At 50.9% G+C, this 19429-nt stretch overlaps 1 protein-coding gene across 1 annotated transcript; it reads left to right on the top strand.

Annotated features, from left to right (window-relative positions):
* The first annotated feature begins 5981 nt into the window (after nt 1-5981).
* On the top strand, nt 5982-7992 carry LOC102424381 (zymogen granule protein 16 homolog B). Its single transcript, XM_014448795.2, has 4 exons — nt 5982-6047; nt 6137-6219; nt 6405-6510; nt 7635-7992. The coding sequence occupies exons 2-4, from the start codon at nt 6165-6167 to the stop codon at nt 7990-7992; spliced, it is 519 nt and encodes a 172-aa protein (XP_014304281.1). The 5' UTR covers nt 5982-6047; nt 6137-6164.
* The last annotated feature ends 11437 nt before the right edge of the window (nt 7993-19429 follow it).

The following is a 19429-nucleotide window of genomic DNA, read 5'->3' as shown; positions in this document are numbered from 1 at the left end:
ACTAGTGCAGACCCAGGCCTCGCACACTCTTCATCTCTCCGTTCACAAGCCGGGACTCCCACAGGATCTCTCACCAAGGCCCGAGTCCCAGAATCCTCCGGGACAAGGTTTCCAAACATTCTGGACCATGGCCACAGGAAGAAGCACATTCTATTGCTGTGACACGGAGCACACACACATCTGTCAAACTGCAACAGCCAAACAATCATGGTGCCCAGTGCCCATCCCACCTGAACTCCCTGCTCATGGGGGCCCTGGAAGGACAGGACTTCCACATCACCGTCTACTAAAGGAGAAAACGAAGGCACAGAGAGCACGGTGGCTTGGCCTAGGCCCCACAGCCGCTCACGGCAGAAAAGGAGGTTCAACCTGACGTGGTCTGGCTGCAGAGTCTGGGCTCAGAACCACAGACCAAAGCAACCGATTCTCATCTTCCTGGGTGAGGTGAGGCTGACATATTTATTTTTCTGTACTTTAATTTTAAATTCTGGTTGAGAGCCACTTTTGATTCTTAACTTGGAGTCTGTGGGGGAAATGCAGAGAACCCATGAACTTGGGTGAGGAAAAAATTACCTCCTTGTTTCCATCGTCTTCTACTGGAAATTTTGTTTTTCCTTCCATTATTAATGTGACCTTGTCCACCTCATCAACAGGACCTGCGACTTTCTCATATTAATTACAGTTGTCCAGGTATCTTGAAATATACACTCATCCCTACTTCAAAGTGATGGGTGTTTTAGACGTGTCTTTCAAGGTGTCAGGAGTAACAGCACAGAAATACACAGAACACGTATCCGCACCATTCTGACAGGTGCATCGGAGGTAGCTGCGCAGGACCCCCTTGTCCTCCGATGCGGGGGTGGGGGGGGGGAGGCGCACCTTGCACCCCTCCTCCTTCCTGCTCCTCCAGGCTTGAGGGCCCTGCTGCTGCATAATTGGTTTCTTGCCCTTGATTTGCTAAAAGGGAAACCTGTTTTCAGTTATAAAGGGATTCTTGACCCCTTCATGGGTGCTCACCTTCCTTGGGACTGACAAGTGCAAAGGGGGTCCCTGCTTCCCGAAACCTCCTGGTGTGGCCACAGGATGGTCAGAGATGGGAGAGCACTAACCGTCATTGCCTGTGACAGGGATCAGGCAGGATGAAAGGAGAGAGAGGAGAGTGGGGAGAGGAAGGGGAGGGGGAGGAGGACAGACATGGCACCAGCTCAGGGGCTGTTGTGCAGACAAACTGTGCAGCACAGTGGGCGGCACCGTGGATCCTTATTTGTGGAGGAGTTCTCAGGAATCCTCCATCCTTCCGGCAGCACACCCAGCGCGTCCCCCTGCCAAGCTCTGCCTGGCACCTGGGAGCCAGGCGCTGGTTCAGACGCCCCACCTTTGCTCAGGACTTGGGGGGTCATCAGGGTGCAACTCTCGCATAGTGCTGGGGTCCAGGGCCCACTCCCTGTGGTGACAAGGACCACACGGGCTCTGGTATGTGCAGGACCTTTTTTTTTTTTTTTTTTTTGTGCAGGACCTTTAAGACTGAACACGAGCATTCAGGGTCTCTCTGGCCATGCCCATTGGTACTCGCACGAGTCACCTGGACGCCCGGCTCTGCCAGGTGAGCGAGCGCCAGGTGGGACCCAGGACCCTCAGGCCACCTCCCTGGGACCCCTTCCCCGCGCTGGCCTTTAACTCTCTGGTCACCGCAGCGGGTCCTGAGCGGGCGGACAGCTTCTCCGGGCAGATCGCCACCTGAAGCCGATCCTAGACGGCAGAAGAGTCCCTCCCTGCTGGCCGCTGGCTGACAGGAGCTGCTGGCGGCGGCCGGGAGGAGGGGCGCCCAAAGGCGGGCCGCGGAGCTGGGGAAGGCGGTCTGTCGCCCCCTGCTGGTGCTCGGGAGCAGGCGCTGGATGCTGGCGCGCGCTGCGGGCCCGCGGGGATGCGCTCCCCAGCCCAATGCAGGAGTACCTGGGCCTGGGTACCCGGGCTGCAACGCCCCCAAACCTCAGCTGGATTCTGGGAAGGAGTGGGACTCCCTGGCGGGGCCCCGCTCCATCCCTCCTCCCAGCTCAGCCAGTTCCCCAACCCCCCCCCGCAGCATCTAGGAAGGCCTTCCTGCATCTGCCCAGCTCTGAGCTGGACCGGCAGCCGCTTCACCCCGGAGGAGTGGCCGGTTCTTTCCCTTCTGTAACCACCTTCCGGCCCGGGCTGCTCCTGGGGCCTCTCTCCGGGACAGGTGCGGTGCTCCCCGTCCTCCAGACCAGTGGCCACGGCCCCTCCCTCCAAGGAGGCCTCTTTAGGACGCATCCCTCCTCCTCGGTCTCCGAGTGTGGGCAGGAGACCCACAGCTGTCGTCTTGGTCGCGCGCTGCCTCTAAGTCTATTCCTGCGTGTCCTTGGGGGGCGGTGGACAGCTGCCAGCCGGCGGGGCAGAGCCCACAGCCACGGGTGTGGTGTGCCGTCACCTCCTGCTGCCCTGGCGGGAAGGACTCTCTAAGAGTGTGGGCAGCTGTCCCGCTCGGGCCTTCTGTGGCGGCTCCCACCGTCCACCCAGAGCGAAGGCTGAAGGCTGCCCGCACTGCCCCCTTGGCCCACGCCATCGCCTAAAGCCCATGGCCACAGGTGGAGCCTGACCCACGCGGAGCCGGCCGTTCTCAGGGCCACAGGCGGGCGGGTTCTGCGTGTGCCTGGTGCGGTCACGTGTGAATACCGGCCTTGGGGCAGCCTGTCCACCAAGGGGCTGAAAACTGAAGAACAAAGAACAGCAGAAAGACAGAGAGAGGGCCCGAATGGCCTTCCAGCCAGGCTCTCTAGACTGTCTAGATCAGCTATTCCCGCTCTTACATTCCAAGATACATCCCAAGGAGGAATGCCAGGAAAAATGCAGGACACCCAGTTAAATTCGAATTTCAGGTATACAATGAATAATTTTTTTAGTCTAAGTATATGTATATCAAACATTGCATTTTTAAAAAGTATAACTATGTCCCAAATATTGATTTTTTTTATTTTAATTTTTATTTATTTATTTATTATTATTATTATTTTTAGTGTAAGCATATCCCAAATACTGCATGGGGCATAGTTATACTAAAAAATCATTTGAGTATGTCTGAAACAAACTGTAATGGGTGCACTGTATTTTTATTTGCTGAATTTGGCAGCCCTAACCCAAGACACTTGGGAGCTGTGGGAGGAGAGGGTGCTGGGGGTGTGTGTGTGGGGGAGTGGTCAGGACTGGGTCTGTCAGGGAGGACCGCCACTCTAGCCAGAGGAAAGGACAGATCAGGGAGACAGAACCGCACATGATGAAGCGGGTCTCTGCTGAGGCACCAGGAAAACCCCAGAGAAGGGATCCTTCACACGTTCCCATTTGACACCGTGTGCCCCAGCCTTTCCAAGCTTTGAGCACTTTCACCAGCTTCATTTAAGACTTGCCTGTCCCCCACTCAAGGCCGAATCGTCCCCTCTCTCTAGCACCCAGAGCCTAGGTGGGACCGAGGGTGTGCTGGGTGGAGTCACCAGGAAGCAGGAGCTGGGAGGGCAGGGCCTGCTCTAGGGGCTCCAGTGGTTTCAAACCCTCCTCGGAGAAGCAGCACAGAGTTGACACATTTGGGGAGCCAGCCCTAGGGCCCTGAGTCTTACTCACCCCTTGATGAGGCCCATCACCCCCAGGGAGTGGGGCAGAAAGTGAGGGGGCAGGACAGGTCCTGGGTTCAGGGGCCACTTCTTCAAATGTCTGGCTCAGCTCTGCATTCAGCAGGGGGGAGGCCAGGCTTCATGCTGGGGGGTAAGGACAGAAAGGGCCGGGTCTTACCCTGAGCGCTGAAGGCAGGACTGAGAGGAGTGAGAGGACGGGAACCACAGCACGGCTCCGAGGTGGCACCCCAGGACCTGGACCAGGGGGTCGGGGTGACAGACTTCGAGAACACTTCAGGGGCGGCTCTGGGGAGGAGAGATCAGGTGTGAGGACTCCTGGGGCTCCTGGAGGTAGAGGAAAGGGAACCGAGGAGAACCTTTTCCTACAGGTTTCAGGGCTTAATGAGGAGACAGAGTCCAGGGCTGTTTCACGGCTGTGCCACCTGCTCAGTCGCTCAGACAGGCCCCATAATAAGTTTTGATCAAGGGGCTTCACATTTTCTTTCTAATTTGTATTTACTGATTGCTTTTTAGAGAGAGAGAGAAAGAGAGAAAGAAAGAGAAACATCAACCTGCTGTTCTACCCATTGACTCCTGCATGTGCCCCGACCAGGGATTAAACCCGCAACTGGGTGCACCTGGATGATGCTCCAACCAACTGATTACCTGGCCTGGGCAGGGCCTCACATTTTCATTTTACACCAGGCCCCCCAAAGTATGCAGCCAGCCCTGGAAGAGAGACTCTGTTTCCCAAGGACCCTGCTCACCCTGCTCCCCGATTCAGTCTCCAGGAGGGTCAACTTCCGCCTCCCCTTCCCTTCCTGCCCCCAGCCCCTCTCCTACCAGCTCTGTGTGGTCTGAGTCTTTCAGTCTGTCCATTTATGCTCAGGCACCACCCAGCAACATGCACTACCAGCGGGGCCCCAAATGCTCTGCCCTTAGCAGGATTCCATTTGGGGTGTCCTGGAGGGGTGCTCAGAGTTTATGTTCCTATCCACGCGCCCCCCCCCTCAAAAGTAAGCCCTACTGCAAAGATGAAGCCCATGGGACATAGGGAGAGCCAATGAGGGTTAAGGAGAACAGTCACATTGACCAACCAAGGCAATGGGATGTCTGCAGAGCCCTGGGCTCGTGAGGAGGAAGAAAGCGGACAGGTCCTGCCTGAGATGACCCCCAAGGGATTGGAGACACAGAAGCAACTGCCCAGAGTAGAAGGCCAGCCGCAGAGAATGTTCGAGACAAGCCCCCTGACCTTTCCTCCTTTGGGTGAATTTGCTTAAGCTCTCTTTAGATTCCCCACTTAAAAGATCTCTTCTGCTGCCGTGTCCAAGGACTTTCAACGATGCCCACTGATGGGCACTCACCCAGACCAGCCTCCCAGCCTTTATGGTTTTGTCTCCTTCTTCTATAGTTAGGTCATGTGATCCTCTATAGAGTTTTGATATTCAACTGTATTCTCTCAGAATTTTCCTGCATTTTAATCAGCTTTATTGAAGCATAACCAACGGAGCTACACTGGCCAGGCCATCAGCCCCATCTTGATGACTATGACCCCATGGCTCTTCCAAAAGGTTGGGGAGGCCCTGTGGACAGCCTTAGGTCCGGCCCTCACACAAAGCCTAGACTTGCTGCACCAGCAGGGTCCCCTCAACCCTGGGAAGTACCCTATTACCTCCAGATAAGGTCTGACCCCTTGGCCTGGCCCCAGGCCCTCTCAGAAGGACTGGCCAGGAGGCTCACCTCTTCCCAATCCTCTGTGCCTCCTGTCATGTCACCTTTGCTGTTGGTCACCCCACACCCCATTGAGGCTGTTTCATCCCCAGCTACTCTCAGTCCTGGTACAGAGGAAAGATCACAGGCATCTTCCACGTGACAGACCCTGGGAGGCCAACACCTGGTACCAGACACACAGAACTTGATTGTCCTCCCGGCTCTCAGAGAGGGGAGCTTGACCTGGACTCCTGAAAGCCCAAGGGACCATGGGCTCTGCCCAGACCTGAATGAGGTCCTCATTCCAATTGTGCACAAGGCAGGAGCCCTGGACCCCACGAACCGTCTGTGGACATTCCACCTATGGCCCCTCATGGGCTTGAAACCTGTCTGGCCAACCCGGAAAGGGCTGTCAGCAAACTCCCCACACCTCTGAAGTCAAGGTCTAGTGCAGGTGCTCAGAGGTGACAGCAAAATCCCATGTCCCAGACCTGTTTTGTTTGCGTAAGCTCTGGGGCCAAGACAACAAACACAGCATGTCCATCCGGGAGCCTCCCTCAGGAAGAGCCCCCACCGATCTGTCTTCGGGGTGTCCCCTTCTCCTTCCTTCTGGATGGGGGCCCACAAGGCCTGGGGTATAAAAGGCCAGGTGGAGGGTGCCTAGGCGCAAGTCTCCCCATTGCCAGGATTGGGCGACAAGACTTTCCTGGCCAGGTAGGGCGGTGCTCCCCTCACCTGGATGGACCGACCAGGTAAGGCAGGGCCCTTCTCTGAGAGCCTGGTGGCCTGTCCCTTCTTTCCAGGAGCCTTGGGACACGGGAGCCAGAAACCATGCTGCTGTGGCTGACCCTTACCATCCTGTGGAGCACCACCTGCTGGGCAGATCGTAAGTGTCTGGGTCTCCCTCCCTCCAGCCCATCCCCCTGGGTCTGGGCTCGGCCCTTGACTAACTCTAGTCTCAGGACTGTCCCATCTGCCTGGAAGGGCTTCATCCAGTTCTGCAAAAAGATAACCGATATATTACTGTGTAATTTTTTCTCTCTCCCTCACCTGGTTCTTTCTTCCATCTAGAGATGTATGGGAATGGAGGAGGCACGTATTTCAGTTCTTCTATAGACAATAAAAATGACATATCTGGGATCCGGGTGTCTATAAGTCCTATAGGCATAATTAGGAGGTGAGTAGAGGCTGGGCACAAAGTCCTATCTCTGTCCCAACGCATGCCTCAGTCTTGGGAACTTGGGGAGGGGGGCTCAGCGCCTCTTCCCCAACATCTTCACTGGGCTCCCGATGACTCCTTGAGGCCAGTCTTGGAGTCATGCAGCCACCAGCCATCACCTTTCGGTTTGTCCCTTTTCCTCAGCCACCTCCTCTCCTGCACACCAGTCCCAATTCTTTCTGTCTCCACCTGCAAGTGCAGACATTGCTACTTGGGTTGATCTAAAAACGGGATAAATAATGCTTCTCCCTACTTGCTCCTTTCAACCCAAACTCAACTCAACCAAAAACAGCCTTTCAGTCTGAGAATGCCTGATGGGAAATTCAGGGGGAGGTTAGGGTCAAAGAGGAAGGAAGTGAAGGTCACAGTGAACCACTGCTTGAGCACAATTCGCCAGACCCTGTAGAGGCAGAAAGCCCAGGGCCATTCCCCTAATGTTAGGGAGGTGTCCTTGCTTGAAGCCTGGGGGAAATCTTTGCTCTACACTTAGGGGGTCCCAGGGACCTGGGAGAGAGAATGGGGGAGAGCAGCCAGTAGCAAAGGGAACAGAGTATGTGGTAGGGACCAGCGGAGGAGGAGGCTCTTGGATAGGCATCAAGGTGTGAAGGACACAGATAAACTCAGATGAGCAAAGCTAGTGGGATTCCCCCAGGCGAGTGTGAGAAGTCACTTGCTTCTCAGGCCTGCAACCTGATCTGGTTGGAGTGATTTGGGCTCAGAAAACCCAAGCTTGGCTGGGGAACAGCTCCCTGCTCTGAGCAAGGATGACAGTTGGCGCCGCCTGAGGGGCATGGTGACCCGGCATTTAGCAGAGCTCTCCTTCTGGATGATCTCAGTGCCTGCTCCCCACAATCACCCCCACACTGCAGATGAAGTCGCTGAGGCCCAAAGGCTGGGCCACAAGCCCAAGACCACAGAGCCTGAAAGCCGCAGAGCAGCCTGTCTGTCTCAGGATCCCCAAGTCATGTGACAGGGCTGTTCTCCTTGCTGGTGGCTGCGGGGAGGGGTGTGTGAGGGATAGAGGACCTGGGGGTGATGCGTCAGCCTGAATCCAGAGTGTTCAAAGCTCCTCTTTCTTCCAGTATCCAGCTGAGATATGGATCCGCCTGGAGTGAAATATATGGCGTCTCAGGTGGGCATGCCCAGGAATTCATCCTGCAGCCAGATGAATACATTATAGGGCTGGTCGGCTCACACAGGGTCTACCTCCGCTACCTGGTTGTATATACCAACTTGAGGCGCCAGTTCTCATTCGGGACGAACAGTGGCCGCAGCTTCATCGTCTACCCCAGCGATCCCAGCAAGGTGCTCACAGGAGTCTTCGGCCAGACTCAGCTCCTTGGCATCACAGGCATCGGTTTTAAATGGGATTATCCCGTAGCAGAGCCTCAGGAGCCTACACCACCAAGCACAACCCAGAATACTAAAGCGTCTCCCTGATATGGCTAGATCTCGGCTTGGTCCCTGGTCAGGGCACATACAAGAATCAGCTATGAATGCATAAATCAGTGGAATAACAAATCAATGTCTCTGTCTCTATCTCTCTCTCAAATTAATTAATAAAAAAATTTAAAAAGAACAACTAAATAACGCCATAAAAAATGAGTACTCCCAGGTCCCCAGGGCTGGGGGCATGGGTCACCCTGTGGAGGCCGTTGGGCTGGTGGTAGCCCTGGGATAGCCAAGTCGGGGCGCTGAATCAGAATCCCCCAAATAAAGCTTCTGCTGCAGGAACAGGGTGTCCGGGTGTGGTCCTTGGGTCTGTGTACAACCAAAGCCCTCTGAGCTTGTGGGGAATCTGGCCTCTGGGTTAGAGCTCAGGGAACGGAGCTGCAGGATGAGACAGGAGGTGGGTCTGACACCCCAGGCCCCAGCAATTCTGCTGAGGATGCAGGACCGACCTTGGGCTGACTCCCCAATTTTTGAGGATTCTGGGCTCCAAGGATGCCCCCCAGCCCTGCTCGCCATCCCTAGCCCAGCCGGCAGGCCTCTGCTGGCCCCGGCTCAGCTTCTCTGAGTGTGTCAGTGGCCTCAGGGAAGCCACTCATTCATTCACTCACTCAGCACATATTTGCCAAGACCTCACCCATGCCAGGCTCTCCTGGGAAGCAGGGGTGTGAAGAAGAAGAGACCAGATGTTCCGCTGAAGGGCACCTCCTGGGGGCAGAGTCCGTCACTGATGCAGATGGTGGCAGTTGGTTGTGGCATCTGTGTTGATGGGCACACATGCAGGGCATCGGACATGGGCACCTCCCCGAGGTGGGGTGGTCGGGATGTGCGTCAGGAAAGCCTTCCTGGAAGAGCTAAGTCCTAGGGGCCGAGTGAGAACGGGCCAGATGGAGACGCGGGGAAGAGGTCATTCCAGGCGGAGGGAGCAACACGGGCAAAGGTGAGAGCCAGAGACAGCCAAGGACACCGCTCCTTGAAGTGTGGTAAGTGATTATGGCGGCAACGGAGAACTAGTGCAGACCCAGGCCTCGCACACTCTTCATCTCTCCGTTCACAAGCCGGGACTCCCACAGGATCTCTCACCAAGGCCCGAGTCCCAGAATCCTCCGGGACAAGGTTTCCAAACATTCTGGACCATGGCCACAGGAAGAAGCACATTCTATGCTGTGACCCGGAGCACACACACATCTGTCAAACTGCAACAGCCAAACAATCATGGTGCCCAGTGCCCATCCCACCTGAACTCCCTGCTCATGGGGGCCCTCGAAGGACAGGACTTCCACATCAGCGTCTACAAAAGGAGAAAACGAAGGCACAGCGAGCACGGTGGCTTGGCCTAGGCCGCACAGCCGCCCACGGCAGAAAAGGAGGTTCAACCTGACATGGTCTGGCTGCAGAGTCTGGGCTCAGAACCACAGACCAAAGCAACCGATTCTCATCTTCCTGGGTGAGGTGAGGCTGACATATTTATTTTTATTTTTCTGTACTTTAATTTGAAGTTCTGTTTGAGAGCCACTTGTGGTTCTTAACTTGGAGTCTGTGGGGGAAATTCAGAGAGCCCGTGAACTTGGGTGAGGAAAAAAATTACCTCCTTGTTTCCATCGTCTTCTACTGGAAATTTTGTTTTTCCTTCAATTATTAATGTGACCTTGTCCACCTCATCAACAGGGCCTGGGACGTTGTCATATTAATTACAGTTGTCCAGGTATCTTGGAATATACACTCATCCCTACTTCAAAGTGATTGAACCCAAAATCTGGGTGCACCGGGATGATGCTCCAACCGACTGATCACCTGACCTGGGCAGGACCTCACATTTTCATTTTACACCAGGCCCCCCAAAGATTGTAGCCAGCCCTGGAAGAGAGACTCTGTTTCCCAAGGACCCTGCTCACCCTGCTCCCCGATTAAGTCTCCAGGCGGGTCAACTTCCGCCTCCCCTTCCCTTCCAGCCCCCAGCCCCTCTCCTACCTGCTCTGTGTGCTCTGAGTCTTTCAGTCATTGCATTTATGCCCAGGCACCACCCAGCCACATGCACTACCAGCGGGGCCTCAAATGCTCTGCCCTTAGCAGGATTCCATTTGGGGTGTCCTGGAGGGGTGCTCAGAGTTTATGTTCCTATCCACGGCCCCTCCCAAAAGTAAGCCCTACTGCAAAGATGAAGGCCATAGGACATAGGGAGAGCCAATGAGGGTTAAGGAGAACAGTCACATTGACCAACCAAGGCAAAGAATGGTCCAAAGCCAAGGGATGTCTGCAGAGCCCTGGGCACGTGAGGAGGAAGAAAGCAGACAGGTCCTGCCTGAGATGACCCCCAAGGGATTGGAGACACAGAAGCAACTGCCCAGAGTAGAAGGCCAGCCGCAGAGGATGTTCAAGACAAGCCCCCTGTCCTTTCCTCCTTTGGGTGAATTTGCTTAAGCTCTCTTTAGATTCCCCACTTAAAAGATCTCTTCTGCTGCCGTGTCCAAGGACTTTCAACAATGCCCACTGATGGGCACTCACCCAGACCAGCCTCCCAGCCTTTATGGTTTTGTCTCCTTCTTCTAAGGTTAGATCAAGTGATCCTCTATAGAGTTTTGATATTCAACTGTATTCTCTCAGAATTTTCCTGCATTTTAATCAGCTTTATTGAAGCATAATTTATATATAATAAAAATGCATCTATGTTAACAGTATAGTTTAAAGAGTTTTGACAAATGTATACACCTATGTAATTATCACCACACACAAATGCAGACCGTTTCTGTCACCCCGAAAAGGTCCCCTGGTGTCCCTTGGTACTCAGTTCCCTCCCAAATTCAGTTCCAGGTAATCTATTTGCTTTTTGTTACTATGAATTCATTTTGCCTTTTTGAAAATTTCATATAAAGAAAATTATATGATATATACTCTTGAATCTGGCTTTTTTTATTCAATGTTATGATTTTGAGATTCACCTATGTTATTTCTATTTCAGTAGTGTGTTTCTCTTTTTTTTAATCCTCACCCAAAGGTGTTTTCCCCATTGATTTCTAGAGAGAAGGAGGAGGGGAGAGAGAGATAGAGAGACACATTGATTGGTTGCCTCCTGCATGCGCACCTACTGGGGCTGGGGAGCCTGCAACCAAGGTACCTGCCTTTGACCAGGAATTGAACCGAAGACCCTTCAGTCTGCAGGTGTATGCTCTAACCACTGAGAAAACCAGCCAGGGCAGTGTGTTCCTTTTTTATTACTAAGTAGCATTTAATTTAATTTATACTTCATTTAATCTACCCATTTACCAGCTGATGAACATTTGGGTTGTTTGTTTTGGGCCACTATGAACAAAGTTTCTATGAACATTTGTGCATGAACCTTTGTGTAGACATAAGTTTTCATTCCTCTTTGGTAAATATCTAGGGGTGGAACTGATAACTCACAGGGTAAGTGTCCATTTAAGTTGATAAGAAACTGCCAAACTGCTTTCCGAACTGTCGTGTTGCATTCCCACTAACAATGTATGAGCGTTCCAGTGGCTCCACATCCTTGTCAGCACTTGGCATTGTCAAGCTGTTGTATTTGGCCATCCTGGAACTAATGATGAGCATCTTTCTGTGTGCATGCTGCCCACTCACATATCTCCCTTCCTGAAATCTCACCCTCAACCTGCCTAGCTGTCTGATTTTTTATATTGAACTCTTTCCTTCTGGCTGTTATTTTGGAGCATCAGGTGAAGAGAGGATCTAGTGAGTCACTGACAACACAACGCTGGACTCCTCCCCACTTTGACTCCAAGGGAGACAGAACCTGTGCCCACGCTGTGTGAGATCAAAACATAGCTGTTTACAATCCAGCCTCACATCTACAAGCAGTTTCTCTTTGGCCTTTCTTGCTGGCCAGCATCCCAAAATCTCAAAGTCCGCTTCCAGGTGGCCTTCACTATATTTCCCAGCCAGGGCAGTGTGGGAGTGGGAGTTGGAGCATGGGGAGGGGCCCATGTTCCTACTTATCATATATTTCACCCCTACATGGGTACCTCCCTTTCCCTTTCTGTATAATTTGCCTGTTATATTTTTATATATATTCTGGGGAGGAAGGAGGATAAGTGAGACATTGCGTTTATATTTTATAGCAACAATATAATGAACAGTAAAGGAATAACAGTATATATACTCTGATACTAATATACTCTGATACTAATCCTATTTAATAAAGAGGTAATATGCAAATTGACCCCCACGCCCTCACAAGATGGCTGCCTATGACCAGGCCGGCAGGGGGGTTAATGAGGGACAACCAAACAACTGAACAGCAGGTTGCATGGGGCAACCAGGCTGACAGGGGAGGCAGTTGGGGGCAATTAGGCCAGCAGGGGGTGCAGTTGGGGGCAACCAGGCTGGCAGGGGGGCTGTTGGGGGTGATTAGTCAGGGAGGGGGGGCAGTGAGGGGTGACTAGGCCAGCAGCAGGAGGCAGTTGGGGGAGACCAGGCCAGCATGCAGAGGCAGTGAGGGACTATCAGGCCGGCGGAGGGTGGGGGGCAGTTAGGGGCGAACAGGCAGGCAGGCAGGTGAGCAATTAGGAGCCAGCAGTCCAGGATTGTAAGAGGGATCAGGCCTAAACTGGCAGTCAGACATTCCCCAAGGGTCCTGGATTGGAGAAGATACAGGCTGGGCTGAGGGGTAACCCCCTCCATGCATTAATTTCATGCACCGGGACTCTAGTATATATATATTCTATCAGAGTATATAAAGTTGATCGCCAGTCCCTAGAAAACTTTCCAAATCATGTTGAGATAGGATTATTCTGTCAGATTGACTGGATTTGTTTTCCAAGGCAGCCCAGCAGTAGCAGAGAGGGGCATTTCCAAACATACCCAACATCTGAAACACTGGGCTGGGGAGTCCTTCATCAGCCCATCTCTCAAAGCTGTTAGCCTGCACTAAACTTAGGAGAATAAGACACATGTTTAGTAGGCACCAACACAGGCGAATCAGCACCAGTGGGGAGTATACAGGCCATTGCTCTATCCTGTGTAGGGATAGTGGCTTGCTCGTGTGGTCTCCCTGGCCTTCTATACTATACCTTTTGACCAGTGATGTCCTCTCCGCCTAGAACACTAGCTGTGAGAGGAGGAATACAGATCTGCCAGATGCAATAGTAGTTGGCCACCTACCCATTATGGTAGGTTGGATAAGCAAGCCCTGGGCAAGACACCTCCCCCCACTGGCACACCAATGGGTACCAGTTTGAGTTTCCCTGGGCCGGATTAATAATCCAGCTCCTGGGGTGTTGGCAACAACAGGCTATTTTCCATTCCCCAATAAGGTCTTATTTTAGTATCTGTTGTTTGAACTTCACTCTCAGTGGGGATGCTGCAGGTTGATCTGGTCAGGGCTTTTCATTCATGGCCAGTAGTACGTCAGAGAGTCTTGTGGTCCATCCTTGTAACAACATTTCTCTAGTTTTTAGAGAATTTTTAAAAAATTATATTTTTGTTGAGAGAGAGAGAGAGAGAGAGAGAGATGGAAACATCAATGATGAGAGAAAATCATTGATCGGCTGCCTCCTGCATGCCCGCTACTGGGGATCGAACCCACAACCTGGGCATGTGCCCCGACCTGGAATCAAACTGTGACCTTCTGGTTCATAGGCCAATGCTCAAGCACTGAGCCACACCAGTTGGGCGTTAGGGCATTTTTTAACAGTCCGTTATAACGTTCTATTAGTCCAGTTCCTGTTGGGTTATAAGGGAGGTACAGTCACCATTCAATGTGGCTTTCAGCCCAGTTTTATATATAACGTCCTGTCGTTGTCAGTGAGGGACGCAGATGCTCCTCTGCACATACAGACCGCTGTTGACAAGTTGTGATCATGTCATCATTTTTAATGGAAGGCCCAAGGTTTTAGCTGTTGCTCACAGGGTGTTCTGCCCTGTATGTTTTATTTTTCTGTGTAGCCATGTAGCCAGGTCTTCTGCTGGGGCCTCTTCTAGCCATCAAACATGAGCAAACATATCTGCTTCATCATTCCCTGGACCTTGTAATGCTTGATGTCCTGTGACATGATATAGGGTCACCTCCGTACTCTGTACAACCGTCCATATGTCAGCCCACATGGTTTGTCCCCACAGGGGTCTGCTGTTGATAGTCCAGTCCTGAGTATGTCATTTAGGGGCTGTCCTTTGCGTGGGCCATCGGTGTACCATGCGTCAGTTGGCGCTGGAACAGTACCTGCTTTCACTGGTGAAGGGCCAATAAGTTCTTCCTTGAGTGCCTTTTCAGCATCTCCTGACACAAAGGTGACTGGCCCCAACAGTGTCCGCAATTCCTGGCTAAGAGGGGATGTTGAATGAACATGTTTCTGCTGCAGGTAAACACTCCATCTTACTACAGTTTGTGTCTCTGCTGCACCAGATTTCAGGGTGTGAGACATGTCCTGCAGCCACCCCGTGATCTGGACCCTTACAGCAGAGCTTCCAGTTATAGGCTCTGTTGCTTGCGGGGCATGGTAGGTGGCATAGAGCTGTTTCTTTATTAGGCTGTATCTTTCTCCCGGCCCTTTCCATACCTGGGAACTGTAATGTTCGCAGCGCAGGAGACAAGGTCAGGTTACACGTACATCCAATTCCCCAGGTAGAGCTGGATCATAGATACCGAGCACCTGTACCTGTTTAACTGTTCTTTTTGCCTCCTCAAAAGCCCGCTGGTGTTTCTTTGGCCAATCCCACTGTTGTCTTTTCCTCAAAAGAGCACACAGAGGTTTTAGGTGCACAATGCTATAATAAATGATCTGTAGTCTGTATTGTGTGTTTACCATTCCAAGTCAAGTCTCCTTTTATTATTATGTACTACCCCTATTTATTTTCCACATCCCTCATTCTTTCTTTTTTTTTTCTGGGACTCATCATATTGTTGAATGTGTGAGTTTTTCATTTACAAGAGTCAAGATTTGAACTCAGTCAAAGTCCATTTTAATTCCTTAAAGTTTTCTGGTGACATTCAGAGTCTATGCATGTCTCTCTCAAACATGACATGCCATTCAAAGTCTTGGTTAATAAAATCAGTTTTCAATTGTGTCCTGTTATAAAGAGAACGGATTCTCATTGAATTCATGCAAACAACCATATTGCCATGAAAATTGAATAATATTCATTAAGAGTTTCCAAATTCTAAAGGGAGCAGGTAGGGAGAAAAATATAAATGCTTTGGTATTGCTCACAAAGGTATAATGTACCACACTGCTCCTAGGGAAAAATAAGTTCTTATATCTAGAAAACAAAACATTTTTTTTAATTAGTAATATTTAGCCCTAGCAGTTTGGCTCAGTGGATAGAGCATCGGCTTGCAGATGGAAGGGTCCCAGGTTGGATTCTGATCAAGGGCATGTACCTCCGTTGCAGGCTCCTCCCCCCACCCAGGTCCTGGTCGGGGCTCGTGCAGGAGGCAACCAATAGATGTGTTTCTCTCACATTGATATTTCTCTCTGTCTCTCCCTCTCTTGCCCACTCTCCCTAAAATCAATGGATGAAAAAAGTTAGTAATATTTTGAGCAAACTCATAAAAGCAGTAATTATTTTCAGTTTCTTCAGGCCCATATGAATACATTTTTTTTATTTCCATGAATCTTTAAGATGAAATCTCTTTGCAAATGCATCGGAGTAAAATAGTGACTACCTATGAATGACAAACTTACAATGGTATGGTTATATATTTGATTATAATGAAATCGACAAAGGACTTTGCTTTTCTGTAAGAGGTAAGATTCTAAGATAAAAATTTGAATGTAAAAGGGCCAGGCTTTTTCCCCCTCACATGCTGCTACTGCAGCCTGCCCAGGGCTGGGAGCAGCACCAATTCCCCAGTGTTCCCCGGACCACAGAGGCCTCTGAGCCTCCAGATGGTGCTCAAAAGACTCATTTTTAAATTTTCCTTCCATGTTGCCAGCAGCACTTCCATGCCACGGATACTGGACTGAAAGAAGCCCTGCTTGCACTTGCCAGGCGTCCCTGGAGCACTCACACGGTGGTTCCCTGGGTTGCCACCTCCTACCACATGGAGCTCCTTTTCCAAAGTGGGGTTCCCGGCACCACCTGCACACTGCCTCCCATCCTGCTTCCCCAGCCATCAACTCTACGGGAATTTCTCTGGAATCCATCTGCCCAAATATATCAATTGGTATGCAAAGTGCGAAGGTCCCAGAAAACCTCAGCATGTTGTTTGTGGATTCCAAAGAAATCATCCAGAGGACCACTTGTGAAAGACATGGGTTTGTTAGGAATTAACGTGCACTGGTGGCGGTTGACCCATGAGGGGTACGGCCACACCAGCTGCCAGGGGGCATGCTGGCCGGTGCTGTTTTATCACCACCCAGACTTTCCCAACACAAGGTTTTACAGAGTACGGGAAACACCAAACAACAGGGCATACAGGGGAGGGGGAGAGGCCGTGGACAAGCTGTGTGAGACCGTACACTAGCCTTTTACAATCTAGGCTCACGTCTGGAAGCAGTTTCTCTTTGGCCAGGTTTCCAAGGTCTCACAGCCTTACAGGCCTTCACTATATTTCACACAGGATGTTGCCGGGGGTCGGTGGGGGTGGGGGCGGGGAGAGTTGCAGCATGTGTTAACATTCAATGTAAGAAACATTCAAACCTGTGACGAATTTTTGTGAGTTTATTTGAGCCAAACTGTCAACAATTGCCGGAAAGCAGAATCTCAATGGATTGAGATAATGCTCAGGAGAATGGCAGTTTATCACCTTGTTTTATACATTACAATTAAAAGAGGAGACGTAGTGGGTGACATGGAATCTACGAGTGATAGGTTAGGGAGGTGGGAGAAAGCAAAGTGGGGAAACCTCTGGGATTGGATAAAAAGTAAAATGATAGACACGTACTTTTTTTTACTTAAGTGGGTGCAGGGTAGTTAACAGTCAACAATTAACTCAAGCCCAGCCGGTGTGGCTCAGTGATTGAGCATCAACCTATGAACCAGGAGGTCATGGTTGGATTCCCCATCAGGGCACATACCTGGGTTTCGGGCTCAATCCCCAGTGTGGGGCATACAGGAGGCAGCCGATAGATGATTCTCTCTCATTATGGATGTTTCTATCTCTCTCTCTCTCTCCCCCTTCATCTCTGAAATGAATAAAAATAAATTAAAAACAAAACAAAACAATTAACTCAATAACAATGAGGGAATTTGTGGTCTCCGCAGAGCAGTGCCTGTGCTTTGAGGGGTCCAGAAAAAAGAAAGTTACTTTGACATTCCAATGACATCTTATCATAGATGCAAAAAGACAGACTCAGTTAAGGCAAAGATTGACCTTTGTCAGGGAAGATACCAGACTAGGACAGCTAACCACCATAAACTGCTCTTTAGTTTAAAAAGTTTTAATTTCAGACCATCCTTTGTGGTTACTTTAGGTCTCTGAGTTTGCATGGCTGATCAATGAGTCTCTCTCATCATTGATGTTTCTATCTCTCTCTCCCTCTCCCTTCCTCTCTGAAATCAATAAAAAATATATTTTAAAAAAGTCATATATGTATATTGCAGAAATTAGGAAATACAGCTAAATTGAAAAGAAGTTCCACTACCTAGAGGTACTCAACTGTTGACATTTTAGTGTTTCTCATTCTGATACCGTTGTAATTAACCTAGTTATTGAACACAGAAAAGAAGCAAAGGGAAGGCCAGATACTATGGACATGTCATTTGAGCGCTTCACCCGGAAGCTAAAGCTTTACATCCCCCAGGGAGCCACGGGCTATTCCCTGCAGATCCCTTGGGTAAGGGACTGGACAGGGAGGAGAATGGACGCAAGCCCAGTAAAGTTGGGGTGACATAGGGAAGGTATTGTTGTCCGTCACACTTGAGAACAAAGGTCATTGGCCAGAATGGGCGTTGCCACTACAAGGACACGAAATTTGGGATATTTAATCCCCTGAACAAAGGAGTTCGCTTTCTTGGTTCCTCTTGGCATGCTTGGCTCTTGGCTCACACTTGACTTCCTGGCCTTCACCCACATGGTCCACGGCCATGTGAAACCCACCCCCTTCTAAGGGACTAATGGACTACAACTTCTAAGTCCACCTCCTTCAATGGACTGATGGACTGCAACTAGCCTAATACTGAACTGGACCCGGCTCCAACATGGAAAGGAAACTCTGGACACTGGCTCTGCCTCTAGCTTTACTGGAACCCCGTATTTTCCTACACTTCCATGACTGGACTAAGGGAATTGGAACTTTGGAAACCCAGGGGTGAATCCCACGGAAATAAAGCTTCTACTATATCTTGTCCTCCTGTGGGGGCCTCTGGAAATGCTTATTCCAACGGTACCCCAAGAATCGCACTTCCATTGGCAATGGAGAAAGACCACCCATGCTTTTCTCCCATAACAGTTCCCATATTTTCAGAATGCATTTAGACATACGGAAGTGTTTAAGTTTGACCAATAGAATGCCTAGCCATTGAAGTTGGCGTTAGGGAAGATAAAATTTCTCTGAGGACAAGAGAAGGCGTCCAGAAGGAAAAGGTGCCCAGGGGGACTTGAACAGGGAAGAAGAGACAAGAGGATCCAGATCTTGGTGTTTTCAGGTGGTCCCCGTTGAAGCAGAGGATTGGGAGGGCTGGGAGAGCTGAGGAGCAGGCAGGATTAGACAATAATGAAACATTCTGTGAAGAGAGGGCCTGGTTCCCAAGGGCTGCTTTTGAAAACTAGTTCCTGCTGAAGTGTTTTGTGACGTGTGTACTGCCAGGTCTCTGGGATTTGGATCTTTTTTCTGGAATGAGGGGATGGATGGATGGATGGATGGATGGATGGATGGAACTCCAGCATTCATTGTGTGCCTGTTTGGGGCCAGACTTGATGCTAGGTGGCTTCACAATTGTTACCTCATTTAGCCCTCGCGAACACCTGTGGTGTGGGGCTTACCCTTTTGTTTTTACAGAGAAGAAAACCCGGATGAGAGAGTTAATTTACCCAGCGAGTTGTGGAATTTAAACTCAAATCCCACCATCCCTCTGCCACCCCCTGCTCAGGAACCAGCCCAGTGTTCACCATCACAGGGAGAAGATGTCCTTTCCTGAGCGTCCCTGCACCCCAAGTGCTCAGTCACTCTAGCACCCCCACAACACAGGGGTTTCCTACAGGTTTCTTCCCACTGCTGAGGACTAGGGGACTAGGGGCCTGGCTCACCCAGTGCCTTTGGCTGAGCAGAGTCCCCGTGAATTCTTTCTCAGTGATTCAACTACAAGTTCAGAGATAAGGACCGGGTGGGACCTGAGCCTCCAGTTCAAGCTGAGGAAGGGACTATTCATCCTGCGCTTGGTTCCTGCTCCCATCCTTGGCCAAACAGTCGGGCCTTTGGGGAGAAGGCAGGCTGTCAGCCTCCCGGAACATCTGAGTAAATTATAATCACTTCCTTATCCATGTTCTGGCTCAGCCCTACAAGGAACGTTTGTG

This window comes from Myotis lucifugus, unplaced genomic scaffold (genome assembly GCF_000147115.1).
Source record: "Myotis lucifugus unplaced genomic scaffold, Myoluc2.0 scaffold_925, whole genome shotgun sequence".
Classification (NCBI taxonomy): Eukaryota; Metazoa; Chordata; class Mammalia; order Chiroptera; family Vespertilionidae; genus Myotis; species Myotis lucifugus.
This window is presented reverse-complemented; position numbering and strand designations above follow the sequence as displayed.